The following is an 18,047-nucleotide window of genomic DNA, read 5'->3' as shown; positions in this document are numbered from 1 at the left end:
CCCGCTTAGTAAATGTGGAATTGCACGCAAGCTTAGCGGGAACAATAGAAAACGCGTTTTCCCTAGGGTGTTATGAAGTTTCTAGTATTATAATTAACAGTTTTCTGTGTTTATACTTCATTTTTGTATCGCAAGTGTGACGAAAAACATTTGCGGGTACTCGAGGCGTAATAATATTGCAAACTCGAGTCCATAAACTATACTCTCGTTTGCAATATTTAACTTACGCCCAATGTACTATTATTAAGCTTTTTGGGCGCTGTAGCTGTACGTAACAAACAAAGATAATCTACCTACTGCAGCTGATATAAACGAAATTGTAATGTATCTAAGTACGATTAAGGTACATTTCTCACCGTCAGCCGGCCGTTGCGGTGTAGGTGCGCTGTATTTGACAAGATGCGCGGGGCGAGCGACAGCTACCCCTCTCGCTAGTAGAGCGAGACGGAAGAACGCTTCGGGGTCGATGTTGCGAGGGTCGCAGGTCGCGCGCAGGTCTCGTAGTGATGAGCATACGTAGTTCAAGATTGCTTGGTCCTGTGAAATTTTCATACCACAAATATAGTGTTAATTTTATGAATTGAGCTTGTTAACTCAAAGAGTCTCAAGAATACAATACCATTGAGTGGTAAACCACAAATTAGGATAACTATCTCGTACTAAAAGCAGATAATAACCGCCTTGAAATATTAGTATAGATTAACGACTATTTTCTTAACAATAGACTACAAAATACAAACTAAATAATGGCTAACATAACTTTTTTTGCATTTTACAACCGTCGACACTCAAATTGGCTAAGGTGGATATGATTTCACAAAAGATTGAATATAATATTATCTTTTTAGACCATTTTATATTAATAATTATTTACCATTTTATTTTATATTTTATTCAACAAGGAATAAGGTTAATAATTCAATATACATGCAATGCACTTCTAACTTATTTTGTAAGAACCTGGTTGGCGGCTACGAGAACAAAAGCAGATAATAGTATTGTAATAATACGATGCCATTGTTAGTACAGGTAAGTAAATTAGCTCAGTTGAAATGATTTAAACTATACCATGAATCACTGTAAAATTTTATAAAAACTACTGATATAAACTGAGTAATAAAAATCGCTACGCGTAGTAAACTTTCGCTATTATTGACGTAACGGAAATGTTCGCTCTCTTTCGTTTTATCCTGAGAATTTCACGAGGCTCTCAAAAGTGCTATATTTTTCTTTGTATAGTAAAACGTTTGCCAAATATAAATAGTATAGGTATCTAGACAAACTGTTGATTAAATCTGCCATGAGAGAACCAAAGCACAAATGCAGCAAGGGAGAACATGGGTCTCTTAAATTAGTAGTTGTCTAAACTCTACTCTACAGCACTAGATAAACAATGTCTCCAGATTTTTAAAGTGTTTTGTATTTGTAAATATGATAGCAACGGACCCAATAATAGGGTTATTGACTGTATTAAAATAAATTATTTCACACCATGCATAAAATAAAGTCCCAGATAATTATTAGAAAAACAGATAGCAGTTATTATTATATATTATTATGTTTTTGGCAAAAAATACATTTTTGGTACGAGCTTTTTTCGCTGACTGTACTTTTCTTTCCACAGGCAACTAATACTCATCGAGACAATTCTAAAAACCCCAAACACAATTAGGTTTCGTTGTTTTATCACAGTTCCTATAGCCACCTCCTGTTTCCATCATCAGATCAGCTCGATGGTACCATAATATTTCATTGTCACCCGACTTACACATGTATGCAAATTTTCAGCTTCACTAGAAGTCGGTAACGGTCAAATGTAACTAGCAAGATTAGACCCGTACAAACATAGTTACATAAATACATACATAGATACTTACATAGGTACATTGCAAGTTAATAAAAAGCTTGTAAAAAGAAGGTGAGTTGACCGTGACGTCATTGTGTAATTCATACAAATTCGATATTAGCAAATCGTTTTGACAGTTCTAAAAATGGGTGATTAGACTAGTAGAAGAATACCCCATACCTTGTACTGGTGGTAGTGCTGGTGGTGCACGGCCCGCAGCAGGCACTGGGCTCTCGCGTGCAGGTGGGCGCTGGCCGGCGCGCAGAGCAGCTTGCGAGCCGCCTCCGCCCCGCCCTCCGCGCCCGCGGCGGCCAGCGACGACACGGGCGCGCCGGCGCCGAGCTCGAGGGCTTCGAGAGCGGCGCACGCTAGGCGCTCGAGGGGGCTGGGCTTCCATGCGCCGGCGGTGCCTTCGGCTTCCTGTTAACATAGAGTAACTGATACTAGAGCGTTACTGTCATAGTCAATTTTGTAACCCCAGTAAATTCACTGCCATCTGTCGACACACTTTAAAACTAAAAATGAAGATTTATAAAAATACGATAGAATGTATTTAAATATAGATAAATGATTTTTTTTATTTGCATTAATTATTTTTATGATTTTGACCCATGTTCTTTCACTGATATGCGTTAAAATTGTTAAATAACAAACGAAACCGTCAACGCCATCTATACGACTGTAGGCCAAAACTAGTAGCGCCCTCTGAACGAGAATCAAATTTTCTTGATTTTCGAGGCACGTTTTTTCCTTAGACTGTATCCATCTATTACGGAGTTATATCTATCTTTGCTGTTAACAACGAAACATTGTTATTTTTCCTGCTGTAGTCGCTCTTTCATGTATGAAGTGCGCGTTCATGTTCATCAGATGTCTGTTTTGGATAGTAAATATTACTTGGCCAACAGTAACATATTTACTATTAAACTTGCTGCTAGTGTGTATTTGACCTAAAGATTTGCTCAGTTTCCTGTTCCCTCCGTGGACGACTGCCGCTGTGCGATATATTGATTATTTACAATGAGGGCTATCGTTTTTTTGCTCACCAGTTGGCGCCTCTGTTGATGGTGGTCCAAAAGACTAAAGAACAGCTGTCAGTCATTGAAGTGACCAGTGACATTTGACATTTCGAACTATGGAAAAGACCACCATCTACACTAGCGCCCCTAGCGGCGAATTCATACGCGTTAGCCCTCATTGGCAGTAGCCAAATAATATGAAGATGTCGTCCCACATCGGAAATTGTTTACAGAACTCATCCCTAACTCTTGTATTCAAACATCAGGGTTTTTCACACGACACAAACACATACCTATGTAATCGAATTTAAACTGTCGTGTGACTAACATTAAACACGTGAGTAAAATATTAAAGTAAAATAAAAATTATTTTCCTCAAACATTTTCATGTTTCATATTGATATTATGTTCTTCATATTAGGCTAAAATAGGAAGTATAACGTCTCGGGCGCAAGGCCGGGAAGTGGCTCTTTTTTAATTTCCATTTCACATATATATGTGACACAGAATCATGGCATTCAGCCATTAAAAAAAACTATAACCAATATTTACTTTTTGGTTCGGATAAACAAACGTAATTTGATATATTTTGCAGTTTTATTTCTATAAAATCTACAAAAAAAATAAAAAAAAACATTAGTAACAAATTCCAATAATTATGAACTACAAATACACATTTAAAATATTTAAATTAAATATTGCTTGCAAGGGCTCAAAATGTATTACAACCTTAATATCATTGCTTTATGGCACAGAATAAATAATAGTATTATCATACAGAACGGCCACGCACCGCCCCGCCCCGACTCGAATGCCCTCGCCCCGCGACAGCAGATTGACGGCCGTTTGCCGGCCGCTCAGTACTATTTTTAAGCAACTTACTCACACTATGACGCATGATGCGTACAGACATGCCGTTCACACATAGAAACGCAAGAAATTTTTGATGTATAGCGTGTGCGCCCTGTGTTTATAGCCCCGACTAAATTTGTACCGTTATCGCTCTACGAGTATAGGTGAGCGCAAAGCTCTTTCACCCTAATGTCTAAGGATATTCACACAACACATACCTGTGTTGTCTTACTGGAAGACGGACACGATGACGGGTCCTCATTTTCCTCAGGCCACCCGAACTGCTCCTTATTCTTCCCGTACACCTTGACGGAGTCCACCATGGAGATGCCGTCGGGGTCTTGCGAGGGTCCGAAGTTGATGATGAATTTCTTATCGGACTGGAGGGACTCCTCGCGGGTGAGGGGTATGTCGAACCAGCGGTTGCGGAGAACTACGGTTGGGATTGTGCGACCGAGGACCTGAGTTACAGTTCTATTAGTATCATTTTATTGCAAACAAAAAAAAAAGTTATATTATACGTGGCGTGGAAAATGCTAGTTTGTCTAAGAATCTGGCTGATTAGACTACAGGAATTTTGGAGGAACATAAGGTTGTAAACAAATAAGAATAAGGCAGTTTTCCAACTAGAGAGGTGTAATAGTTATTTGTTATACAAGGGTGCAAAGTTGTATTTTACCCGCGAGTGTGGAATTGAAACACGAGCAAGCGAAAGGATTCTATAGTTGGTTCTAAAATAGAATCCTGAGCGTACGAGTGTTTCAACACACGAGAAGTAAAATACATTTGCACCGGTGTGTAACACAAAATTTTTCCCCTCACTATAGCGAGGAAAGTGCAACATCCACAGGCGTTAGATCATCTTCATCACTGGAATCACTAATTTTTTTACGATATTATAACAGAAAACACTAGAAATTCTGATTTTTACGTGAGTCGGTGAGAAGAACAGTAAAAATTTTGTTGACAATGTTGACATTTCTGTTCTGAAGTATGAAATGTCAACGATGCGTTTTGAAATTGCATCGACTCAACTTGTGCGTTCAGAATTATATTTAACATCATTATAAAAAATCTAACGATTCTTATGGAATTTTAAGGTTTATGACTTAAAATTATTAAATAAAGCTAAATTTGGTATTTTTATTAGATTCTCAAACCATTTATTTAATGATAATTAATATCGAACGAACCATTATTATGAGCGTTTTGTTATCTGTCAAGCTACTTAAACACGCTCCATCCAAGGTCAAATTACTTTCCCCACTAGTGGATAAAATGCGTTTTTCCCCGGTTGTTTTAAAGGATAAAAGACGGCTTTCCGAGCTAGTGAGGGGAAAAAGCTATTTTTCAACAAGAAACTACGAATATTCCCTTAGAAATATCGCTCTCTCGCAATGAAACTAGCTCAAGCCTAATACGCCTCTATATTAAATACCTCAATATAAGTGGGTGTTCTGGCAACATCTTGACTGCCGAGTAAAACTCTTATACCGCAAATGACCATGTTAGGATCAGAGTTTATCACTTCAACGGCGAATCCAGTCATCTTGGTGGACACCACGTACAATCCTGTATAAAATCACAATCGGTAAATATATTAAAATTTAAACTATTCGATATTTATTAAATCACATTTAGAAACGGGTCTATCGCGAATTTATTTTGTTACCTTTATTTACCGACGTTTCGACACAGGTTTCACTGGTCGTGGTCGCGGCTAACTGACGTCCCAGCAAAATGTCAAAACAGAGATTTGTGTGACTACCCCACAAAAAGTGCATTTAAAGTTCGAGGTAGACATCACATTTTCAAACCACCCACTACACATAAAAGTTAATTATTGTCAATAGTCCGACACACAACACTCAAAACATCCGCGCACACATCCGAAGATAGATCCCTTGGCTTTAACTTCTGGATCACTGGTCCCCAAGTTTTCGTTTCTAAATGTGATTTAATATGTGTTTAAACCGCGAAAGTTTTAAATGTTATATTTGATATTTGTAAACAATGAGTTTAGATACCCAGAATTTTTCTGCACACAGAGCCTTGACAAAAAGACTTTGACTTATACGATTCTGCATAAGATATAGAAACGCTAACATATGTTTTTAAATATTAATTTGTACATCCTGTAAGTTTGTCTATCTGACCTGGCTATAGTTTTCCACTCATCTACTCGAAGGTTAGCTGGAAGAAATCCCTTATAGGGATAAGTTCGCCTTTGTACTTCCATTACTATAATTTATTTTTGTAAACCTGTGTTGTGTACAATAAAGTGATTACTACTGCTCCTACTACTATGTCAACATCATAAGGTATATTTTTGTATTTACCTGTAGTGTTCAGCCTGTGCTTGATCTGAGCTGTATTGTAGACCTGCAGGAGGTCCTTGCCTCCAAACTCGACGTCGGACATGGCGACGCAGTGCTCAAAGAAATCGATAGGGAACTGCGGGGAGCCATTGGAGTTGGACTTTGATGAGGCCGTCTGGAAAAAGACAGTTTATAAAATATTTAATTTAAATTAAGTTCATGTAGCTAGTTGTATGTTGCAATAGCTGTACTGCCGAGTTTAGCTTAAAAAGATTGTTCCCTTCCAAAAAAGAAAACAACGCTTGTGGAATTTTGAACATTAACTATTAAAAAAAAATGCAAATCATTAATTATCGGAAACTAAATCTTTGGCGCCTTTGGTCTTCGCAAAGCAAATAGGGAATATTACGCGAAACTCTGCGATCTAACATCTCTGTCCCTCTTGCATACTCCAGCGATAAAGAGGCAGATAGCGAAATTACGGATTCGCGTTTCCCGGTAGGTCCTCTGTAAACGAACCGCCTTGATGCATCAATGTCATATTTTATTATCTCTGAAAACTTGTCTGTTACTTCTAATTTTTATCTTATTTTATTTATTTTCGCCCTCTTTTATAAATTTATTGATTTTCCTCTAGTCTGCGCAGTGCTATATTTGCCTACCGTTCTTCATCAATTCTCATCTACTCAAAGGTTAACTGGAAGAAATCCCTTAATGGGATAAGTTCGCCGTTGTACTGCCTATTTCTGTGCCATATTTGTGTTCTGTGTTTTGTACAATAAAGAGTTTATACATACATACATACATACTTGTCAAAAACCTGCTAAAGGCACAGTATGTAAAGTTACTGTATGGTTTACTATAAAGGCTAGTACTGCACTCTGGTGGCAGAACATTGCAGTAATATACCCTATTGCGAGGGATTTGTCAATTTGATAGGCGGTCGTTTCGCAACGTTTCGTCGTGGCACGGCGCACTTTATCTCTATTTTCATCCACTTTTGAATAGATAACTTACCTGTTGAGCCTTCCCTTTAGAATGCGTAAGCGCTCTGGGCCTGCGCCTCGGCGCGTGCGTCGGCTGTATCGTGGGCGACAGCCAGAAGCCCGTATGCTCTGGGCTAGCTGCGTACATGCGTAGGCTTCCGTCTTCGCAGAGAAGAATGAGGGTGCTCTTCTGCTCGCCGCCGCCGCCGCACCAGTGGCGGACGGCCACCATGTCTGTGATCTTGGCTTTGGCCGGGACGACCTGAGGGAAAAGGGTGGGCGAATACTCTAATGACCAATGTCATCATTTGCCGCTCTGCTGAGTTCATATGGGCATATCATATGGATGATAAAAATAATCAGCGCACAATTATATATTCGAAAGTTCCATCGTTTATTGTATCACCCAATACTAAAAGGTCTAAAAGTCATATCACATAATATAAATTGAACAATGATAATTTCTGAGAACATTAGTGTTACAATATAGAGGGTGGCGCGTTCAATATGGACCAAATGAAGGCCCTTGATATGAAATGAAAGCTACCGATTACATTAGATACATCTATCATCTTCCTCGCGTTATCCCGGCATTTTGCCACGGCTCATGGAAGCCTGGGGTCCGCTTGACAACTAATCCCGAGAATTGACGTAGGCACTAGTTTTTACGAAAGCGACTGCCATCTGACCTTCCAACCCAGAGAGGGAACTAGGCCTTGTTAGGATTAGTCCGGTTTCCTCACAATGTTTTCCTTCACCGAAAAGCGACAGGTAAATATCAAATGATATTTCGTACAATAAGTTCCGTAAAACTCATCGGTACGAACCGGGGTTTGAACCCGCGACCTCCGGATTAAAAGTCGCACGCTCTTACCGCTGGGCCACCAGCGCTTCTCAATTACATTAGATTCACATTAGGTTCTTATGTATGTTAAGCAAAAATTTATGGTTTCGGTAATAAAAAAACTATTTTGTGTACTTGCTGAACCACGCTAACCTTACTTTTCTCCCTTCCCTGCCTCCTTGGCAGTCATTATTTGAGGCTGTACGAGTAACATACCTTGATCTCCTGGAGGTAGATATTGCTAGGCGTGAGCATGAGCACCATAGGGTTGTTGGAAGACTGCAGCACAGCCGTGACCAGGCCCGGGTGTCCGGGGACCTCGGCCCATTGGCAGAGTGCCTGCACGTTGCCCTGCTTGCCGCCCCCGCGACCTTCTTTGGGCGGGGTGGCTAGGGGTTGCGGGATCAATGCGGTGCCTTGAAAAATACAGTAGGTCACCACTACAAGCCGTAAATTTATTCCGTAAAGGTACAATTTTATTTGTGGATAGCTGAATCGACATTAGCTGATTACTTTACGCAAGAAAGAAGAATAGGGCTGTCTCGTGCAACTTATTCGATAGTTACATGATGACTTGTTGCCACACTGACTTTATTAATCTTCCTTAAGAAATATATCTATACATTTTTGAGGATATTTCAGCAACGTTCAGTTTTTCTTTCAGAGCAAAGTTACCTTTGACGCTTTCTTCGACAGTGCTCAATGGCGCGAGGTAGCTCCTGCCGTGAGAATACGAGAAAAACAGCATTTTGAGCGTGTGCGAGTAGTACACGGAGACACCGCCACCGCAGACGCTGCCAGCGACATCCTGCAGAACATAGTTGCGTAAACCACAAGAACAAACTAAATAAATACCTAACTGTTAGTAACAGGGTTAGCTCGAGGAGACAACACGAATCTGGCCTCAGACACAAGACAGGGTGTCTTCGTTATATCCTGTGCAGTCTCTTGCCTGATAAGAAAACTGATTAAACTAAATAAATGCTAATAGTAGTTATGATTATTGGCAATTTATAACAGTAGAGAACTGCTATCTGTTAAAATGAGAAAGGATCTATTTTTCTTGAACTTCACAGCACTTACCTGTATCTCCGTATGCAGAACCTCCAGCGTGTTTGTAATGTAGAATGTGCCAAGAGAAGCCCGTGACTTCTCACTGGTGGGTTGCCTGTACATGTGGCCGGCTAAACTTATGCATATCGTGTGCATCACGCCTTCTTGGTTCACGAAAGTCACGACCCTAGAGGGACGTTTAGTTGCGTCGGGCTTTTGGGACCTTATGACATCTACAATAAAGTCCATATTTCTTTCACAGTTACCTGTATCTCCGGATGCAGAACCTCCAGCGTGTTTGTAATGTAGAATGTGCCAAGAGAAGCCCGTGACTCCTCACTGGTGGGTTGCCAGTACATGTGGCCGCCTGAACTCATGCATATCATGTACAGCACGCCTTCTTGGTTCACGAATGTCACGTCCCGGACCTGAACAAATGTATGGGATATTTAAAAGGACTTAAAATTATATCCACTATGCGCACGGCTTCAGTGGTAAAGAATGTATATGCATAGAGTAACTTATACTAGAGCGGTACTGTCATAGTAAATTTTGTAACCCCAGTAAATTCACTGCCATCTGTCGACACACTTTAAAACTAAAAATGAAGATTTATAAAATACGATAAAATGTACTTAAATATGGATAAATGATTTTTTTTATTTGCATTAATTATTTTTACGATTTTGACCCATGTTCTTTCACTGATATGCGTTTAAATTGTTAAATAACAAACGAAACCGTCAACGCCATCTATACGACAGTAGGCCAAAGCTAGTAGCGCCCTCTGAACGAGAATCAAATTTTCTTGATTTTCGAGGCACGTTTTTTCCTTAGACTGTATCCATCTATTACGGAGTTATATCTATCTATCTTTGGTATATGCTAGGACAATATTATCTATAAACATTGTCATTGTGACGACCGGTCTGGCCTAGTGGGTAGTTACCCTGCCTATGAAGCCGATTGTCATGATTTATTTATGTTAACATTTAAGATAGCAGTTAAATAATAATTCTACTGTGGCAACATTAGTACGTTACCCCGATTAATACAGGGGTAGCTGGGAAAGTAACATTATACTGTTGGCAACACGGTAGTTTTAGCAAATGGTGGGGCACGGAGTAACGGGGACAGACTCGTTCACTTGGGTTGAGGCGGTCAAAGAGGACGCATCGCAAAGGACTGGTTAAGTCAGAGTACCTGTAAGTACCTCCATTGTTGTGTTGGTAATAATTTAGAGTAACCATGCAAGAAGCTTCACACGATGGTCCCGGGTTCGAATCCCGGTAAAGGCATTTATTTGTGTGATGATACAGATATTTGTTCCTGAGTCATGGATGTTTTCTATATATTTAAGTATTTGTATATTATATATATCGTTGTCTGAGTACACACAACACAAGCCTTCTTGAGCTTACCGTGGGGCTTAGTCAATCTGTGTAAGAATGTCTTATAATATTTATTTATTTATTGTCAAATATTTTGAGATCAATCCTTACCTTTCCGTTAGGCACCAGAAAGTGATGCACAGGATTGCTGAGGTCCTTGCTGAGATCAAATATCTTGACGAAGTTTGAAGTCACCAGCGCGAGCTGCGTCTGCGAGCCGGGCAGCCAGATCGTCTTGATTATGAAGTTGTTGGCGTCTAGACCGGGGTTGACGACTAGGTGGTCTGCCACTGTGCCTGTACGAGGAAAAACAGTCATTAACAAACATTACAGATATTAATATTGTCTTCGGTTACCGCGATAGTTACTCATGAAATAAAACTATGAAAACGGATTATATCGCGTATATTGAATTTATAATACATCCCGACGTTTCGAACCCTTTACAGCGTTCGTGATCAACGGGTGACTGAGGAAAAATTACAAAGTGCAAAAATACCCACATACTAAAATAATGAACAATCATAGACTACAAACTTTAAGGCTGGTTGTACATGCAAAATAAGTCACCCGTTGACCACGAACGCTGTAAAGGGTTCGAAACGTCGGGATGTATTATAAATTCAATATACGCGATATAATCCGTTTTCATAGTTTTATTTCATTACAGATATTTTGAAACAGACAAAACAATACTTTAAGGATTTCTATTGCGCCTCTAAGCCTCTATGTGGCGTCTTGTGTAGTGTCCAATAATAAATAAAATTAACTAACTTTAGGTTTTAAGGCACTTTCACTCCAGGGCCAAAATTTTTATTCCACACTATACCATAGTAAATCTTACCTCCACTGTTGAATGTCAGTACATGGCACTCCTTCATACCGCACACGGCAAGTAAGTCTTCATTCCACGGGTTACCGCTCAGCGAGATAACGGTAAACGGTATGGGTGCTGATGAAAGACGAGTGAGGGTCAGTTTGTGTTTGGACGAATCCGCTTGTTTGAGCAGGGCGGATAGCTGGAGTACGGTGATTTTTCCTGCGGAGAGAAAAATTTGTTAGTGTGTTCACCTAAAATTAGTTAGTGCGTTCACTTAAAATTAGTTAAGTATGTTCTCCTAAAATTAGTTAGTGCGTTCACCTAAAATTAGTTAAGTATGTTCTCCAAAAATTAGTTAGTGTGTTCACCTAAAATTAGTTAGTGCGTTCACCTAAAATTAGTTGAGTATGTTCACCTAAAATTAGTTAGTGTGTTCACCTAAAATTAGTTAGTGTGTTCACCTAAAATTAGTTATAGTGTTCACCTGAAATTAGTTAGTGTTCATTTAAAATTACATAGTTGCTACTTTTTATTTTAATAAGCTGTGGAAATCCAAGGGAATGTACAGTCAGCAATACCATTCGCTTAGCACCTTTGCATACAAACTTCTTTGCAGGGGTGGGGGGGGGAGGTACCTTTTTGCTGCAGCTGACTGTACAAAACTGAAACTTTGGATTAAAAAACTACCCTTTTCGGAATAGAAAATCCTTATTATTTATTGTCCTGCTTGACTGTGACGACTTGGACTGTAAAAAGTATGAATGAACTATCAACTAGCTATGACTACAGCAATTAAAGAACATTTTTAGGAAAAGATTGTCAAAAGCTCGTTTTCGCTGCCAACTCCCTTTTCACCGCAGAGTGACATTTAGTGCCAGGTGCACCATCCGCACTTGACAGACTGATAAACGTCGCGCCGAGCAGGTTTACTATGAAATATGGATGGTATAGAAAGGATGCCAATCTCTTATGGCAGAATTGTTGCAAAAATGACCGCTTTCAGCTTTAAATAATAGTTCCTAATCTCTCCGGTGGCGCTAGTTAGGCTCTGGGACATGAGTATAACATGAACCAACAAATAACCCGACCAAATTACGTAGGTTGTTTTTGGTAGTATTTCGGTGTATGGTGGCGCCGCCTTATTACTGTTTTTTGATGGACACTTTTCATACATAGAGATTTGGCTCCTTTATATAGTCTCCATGCTATGAAACTTCCCATACAATAAAATGTAGCAAACTCTTTAACGATAACAAACAGCTTGGTGCACCCGACCCTATATGCATCGCAGCCATGCGTGTGTTTAGTTATTTCGTACTATTTGGTACGCATATATAGTACCAAGTAGTAGTAGTAAGTAGTGTTTAGGTTTTAATTACCTAACAGTTTAGAATATTAACACACTAAAAGTACCTTTCTCGTGTGACACGGCGAGATGCTGACGGCGGCCCTGCGGCGACGCCAAACAGCACATCGCGACACGACGCAACTTGTGGTTCGAAATCAGCTGGCGGATCGTCTGGCCGTTCTCGCCGGTGTACGACATGCGGACGTTTTCGAATGCACCCTCTTGGGAACCTGAGGAGAGATTTTGATTGTCATTCGGTTCTAGTTTGTGGTAACTTAATTAAATGTTTCTGTAGTTTTAGTATTTACCTCATGGCGCAGCATGCATATCAGCAAAGATAGATGTAACTCCGTAATAGATGGATACAGTCTAAGGAAAAAACGTGCCTCGAAAATCACGAAAATTTGATTCTCGATCAGATGGCGCCACTAGTTTTGGCCTACACTCGTATAGAGGGCGTTGACTGTTTCGTTTGTTATTTATAATTTTAACGCATACCAGTGAAAGAACATGGGTCAAAATCATATAAAAATAATTAATGCAAATAAAAAAATCATTTATCCATATTGAAATACATTTTATCGTATTTTTATAAATATTTATTTTTAGTTTTAAAGTGTGTCGACAGATGGCAGTGAATTTACTGGGGTTACAAAATTTACTATGACAGTAACGCTCTAGTATAAGTTACTCTATGATATCAGCATCATACTATTATAAGATATATTTAGAACCTATACGGTGCGGTTCTAAATTAGGATTTTTGTCCAGGTATTCATCAAGAGCTTGTAAACAACACCTCAAACCTCAACCTCTAACGGAAACAACCAACAAGGAAAATTGGCAATCGAATTTGAACCAATGGTATTAGAAAATAGAGTTTGTTTTGAAAATATTTAGATCAGCACGGTTTCACTCACTATTTTTTTTAGTCGCTTTTGGCGACATGTTTCGGATTCTTTGGGAATCCTTCCTCAGCCGGGCTAGCACATGACTGGCGCGAGAGTATCTCGCCGCGACATAGACTACCCGTCCCCCTTTAATTCATACAGGTAATAAAAGACGGGTAGTCTATCTCCCGGCGAGATACTGTCGCATCAATCATGTGCTCGGCCTACAGGCACGAGTGTCCGCGACGGTTGTACGAAACTCAAACCAAACCAAACAAAACCAAACTAAAACCAAATCAAACCAAAGAATCCGAAACATGTCGCCAAAAGCGACTAAAAATAATAGTGAGTGAAACCGTACTGATCTAAATATTTTGAAATATGTCTCACGATAGTTTAAGTTCGAGAGTTTGTTTTGTTTTAAAATCTAACGAAACAAAACAAAAGCAGCTATGTTCCATTTAAATAAGATTTAAATTTCATTGGAGGTAATTTATACTAGTATTAGGACATTGCACCCCAATAGGTTAAAGCAACATGTGCCTAAATTTTATTTTAAAATTAATGAAATTTTGTTCTAACTAAAAAATCTAACGAAACAAAACAAAAGCAGCTATGTTCCATTTAAATAAGATTTAAATTTCATTGGAGGTAATTTATACTAGTATTAGGACATTGCACCCCAATAGGTTAAAGCAACATGTGCCTAAATTTTATTTTAAAATTAATGAAATTTTGTTCTAACTAAAAATTCTAACGAAACAAAACAAAAGCAGCTATGTTCCATTTAAATAAGATTTAAATTTCATTGGAAGTAATTTATACTAGTATTAGGACATTGCACCCCAATAGGTTAAAGCAACATTTGCCTAAATTTTATTTTAAAATTAATGAAATTTTGTTCTAACTAACTAAAAAATCTAACGAAACAAAACAAAAGCAGCTATGTTCCATTTAAATAAGATTTAAATTTCATTGGAAGTAATTTATACTAGTATTAGGACATTGCACCCCAATAGGTTAAACCAACATGTGCCTAAATTTTATTTTAAAATTAATGAAATTTTGTTCTAACTAACTAAAAAATCTAACGAAACAAAACAAAAGCAGCTATGTTCCATTTAAATAAGATTTAAATTTCATTGGAGGTAATTTATACTAGTATTAGGACATTGCACCTCAATAGGTTAAAGCAACATGTGCCTAAATTTTATTTTAAAATTAATGAAATTTTGTTAAGTGTGAAGGAGAAATATATGGAGTAGGCAACATGTGATAAACAAGTTCGCAGAGTAATTTCTTACTGTTTTTACTGGCTATACTGTGCGGCTACCATCACAACGTCTCAAATGACAGTATTTCGATCGGTTCGTCCGCGCGGAAACTTGTTCGAAAGAGTTTGGACGATTACATACCCAGCGTAGGCACCATAAGGTTGTCAGTATGCACGAATCTCTTCTCGCCTAGATGGAGCTGCGCTAGCGCGCGCTGAGCGCGTCCGTGCGCGCCGACGGCCGCGCCGCGCTCGCACGCGGCACGCACCGGGCCGGACAACACGTCGAGGAGCTTGCGGACCTTGTCCATGCACGCGCCCCACCCTGAGTACGAGGCTAGGTATTGACGGCAGCCTGGTGAATAAAATATATATCTGTTATTTATTCTACACACAGCTTTAAAATAGCTCACTCACTCAAAAAATTAAACATAGTAAATAGTTTACCACTAAATGGTATAAGCGCTGATATTCCTGCGAGACCATTTCGCTGCCCCAATATTGCAGGTTTCTATGTTTCACTTTTATCCAATTGAAATTTGAACTTTATCATAGTGACATTAAGTCGAATTTCAACTATCTTGAAAATGTAACATAGAACCTTGTAATATAGGGGCAGCGATTTGTGGGCCACGCTCGCAACCGTACAACGCAAATGTCTCTTAGACTGAAATCAAACGTATAAAAACTCCAGCCTCTACTAGGTCTGTCATTCCATTCTAGTTTGAATTTTGAATCTTTGTTTTGACAGTTCGAATAAAGAAACTGATTTGACTAGCAGACGAGTACCCTATTTTGAAATCTAATAATAAAAATCAGAAATATTTTTTTAAGTGACTATTAGCGAGACGGAGTAATTTTTCTAATTAGATGATATTTAAACACGGGCATTTTTTGAAATGTTGCGTTTTGTAGACTGAACCTATTTACACGCGGGGAAAAGTTTGTAAGTGGTATTAGTAATAACTTTTTATTGTACAGTCGAAGGCAAAAATATTGATCCAGACAAATGGCTCAAAAATATGTGAAGACTTTATTGTCTAAGGTGTACGAGCGTACACATATTATTGAGACTATACAATATTTATACAAAAACACATATTAAAGGTAACATACAATTAGGAAAAGCTATGTATAAAGGCGAACTTATCCCTTTAAGTGTTCAATATGCGCCAAAAAAATCATGACCTATGGATACTGTGGATGAAAACACCGATTCGTAAGTGTACAACAGAGGTTTAATTTGGAACTGCTTGGGACCCAATTGCTGGACATATAAAAATTGTAACTAAATATAAGTGAGCATCGAGGCTATGAAGGCATGTATTCCCCCTATAGCTAGTTATTAAGTTTTATCTTTCTTAAAAAGTAAAGATATAGGTGCGGGCTGAAGAACAGCGCTGTGCAGTCGCCAGACTCGCGGCACAAGCTGAGTCCCGAGCCTATCGTCGCACTTAGCATTTATAATATTGTTAACTATAATTCTAAATGTCATATATGTATATATAGTTAGTTCCTACTTGTATATGTACTTCTATAATACTGCTGTAATTTAAGTTTGTACCTACTACTGTTTTTTTTATATACTGCGACAATAAATTACTTTTTTAATACAGTTGCTCAAAAAGTGGTACTTTTTGTGGCTGCGTAGCGTGCGAGAAGCTCAATTTCTCGAACTAGTGCTTTTTACTTTTTAGTTCCAAACTATAGTTTCGAAACGCAGTTTTTATGTAATTTAGCTTGAGCAGGTACCGGGGCCTCACTCGTTACTCCTCGGTGTCGTTGACCAACCCGCGCCGGGCCCGCGGCGGCCGCGGCCGGGGCGCGCACGAGTATGAAGGTATCGCGGGCTGCGGCAGCTCAAGTATCAAGGGCTGTATAGGTACTTTTGGTTTTGGTTTGGTTTGGTGGTATGATTCTACTAATGATATATTAATTTATTATTTTTTCGCAATTGTATTAAAAAACGTCGTTTACAACACGTGTGAAATGTACTATTTTTTTAAGTAAATATCATCTGTGTACCTTGTATGTTGACGGCGAGCACGGGCCGGCGCGGCGGCGCGAGCAGCGCGGGCGGTACGGGGCTGGAGGGGCGGCGGCGGTGAGACGGCGCAGGGGGGGCTTCTTCACCACCCGAGCGGGCGCCTCCTAGCGTCACGGAACGCTTGACTAGGGCTTGGCAGCTGAAACAGACGGAAACATTAGAATAAGGGTTAAAACCGGCGGTCAATAATTGAAGGTATCAATTTTTGCCATTCGTCGTTGCAGCTAAATAAATTTTAATGCCCCAAGTCCCAACCTTAGACAGTATCAAAAACATCTAAGTCCCATGAGTTGTTGACTTTCATACATTGTATTTCTGCGAGATTAATTTTTCTGTGGTCGCGACGTTGCGTCCTCGGGACACGAAGGATTAAACCAGTTTTCTAGCTTTTAAATTCAGCCAAACATGTATTTTTCTGGTATTTATAAGCCTTGTGGGCGATGTACCTAGCGACCTTTTTGCTGCGCGCGTGCTGTCAGGCTGGCCGGTACGGATGCCGCTGCCAGCGCGCGTCTTTTGTTTTATTGTATAGATTTTTTTTCTCGTGTTCCTTGCAGTAAGCGACAAATGTTTATGTTTAGCTTTCACACCGTTTGTAATTTATGTGAATATAGTTTGTTATTTGTATATATTCTGTGTTGCTTCACGTGCCATTGTGTGTAAATATTGTGTAATGTACTGTACAGACAAAGTTTTCGCGTATTATTCAACTTCTGCGGCCCGACAGCCTACAAGCCTGATATTAGTGTCTTGGCCGATAGGGTAGTATACCAATACTGAAAAATCATGAGGGTTCCTTTTTACCTTTTTGGTACGCTAAAACGGTGCACACGCCGACGCCGTCCACCATCTTGCACGTGTAGCTGTGGAACCAATGCTGGTTCATGAAGCTTGTGTTTACCTGGAGTCGGGCTTCGCGCCGCAGTCGCAGAAAAAATTGCCGAACTTGGCGTAGGACACGTCATGTGTGCGATGACATACTCGTGCACACACGGTGCACACGCCGACGCCGTCCACCATCTTGCACGTGTAGCTGTGGAACCAATGCTGGTTCATGTAGCTTGTGTTTACCTGGAGTCGGGCTTCGCGCCGCAGTCGCAGAAGAAATTGCCGAACTTGGCGTAGGACACGTCATGTGTGCGATGACATACTCGTGCACACACGGTGCACACGCCGACGCCGTCCACCATCTTGCACGTGTGGCAGTGGTACCAATGCTGGTTCATGAACTCGCGTTGGGTCACGGTGAAGGTGCAGAGTTTGTATTGGAGCATGGCGTCTTCGTCCTAGGAGAATAATGAAATTAATTAGTCACATGAAAACGTTTCAGCGATCATTTGCCAATATTTCGGTTCTATAC

At 39.7% G+C, this 18,047-nt stretch overlaps 1 protein-coding gene across 1 annotated transcript in view; it reads right to left on the bottom strand.

Annotated features, from left to right (window-relative positions):
* The window catches only part of LOC134755145 (protein purity of essence), a 151,034-nt gene that overhangs the window by 67,198 nt on the left and 65,789 nt on the right, over positions 1-18,047 (bottom strand). The window contains exons 34-48 of the mRNA XM_063691624.1: positions 17,759-17,973; positions 16,666-16,826; positions 14,783-14,995; positions 12,543-12,707; positions 11,154-11,348; positions 10,421-10,605; positions 9,185-9,346; positions 8,541-8,673; positions 8,082-8,281; positions 7,053-7,283; positions 6,057-6,210; positions 5,156-5,289; positions 3,936-4,178; positions 2,027-2,266; positions 357-537 (exon numbers count right to left, since the gene is read on the bottom strand). Coding sequence (XP_063547694.1) covers positions 357-537; positions 2,027-2,266; positions 3,936-4,178; positions 5,156-5,289; positions 6,057-6,210; positions 7,053-7,283; positions 8,082-8,281; positions 8,541-8,673; positions 9,185-9,346; positions 10,421-10,605; positions 11,154-11,348; positions 12,543-12,707; positions 14,783-14,995; positions 16,666-16,826; positions 17,759-17,973 — 2,812 coding nt within the window. The remainder of the gene's footprint in view (positions 1-356; positions 538-2,026; positions 2,267-3,935; positions 4,179-5,155; positions 5,290-6,056; positions 6,211-7,052; positions 7,284-8,081; positions 8,282-8,540; positions 8,674-9,184; positions 9,347-10,420; positions 10,606-11,153; positions 11,349-12,542; positions 12,708-14,782; positions 14,996-16,665; positions 16,827-17,758; positions 17,974-18,047) is intronic.

The sequence above is a fragment of the Cydia strobilella genome, chromosome Z (genome assembly GCF_947568885.1).
Source record: "Cydia strobilella chromosome Z, ilCydStro3.1, whole genome shotgun sequence".
Classification (NCBI taxonomy): Eukaryota; Metazoa; Arthropoda; class Insecta; order Lepidoptera; family Tortricidae; genus Cydia; species Cydia strobilella.
The sequence above is the reverse complement of the archived record's forward strand: the minus strand, read 5'-3'. Positions and strand labels throughout refer to the sequence as shown.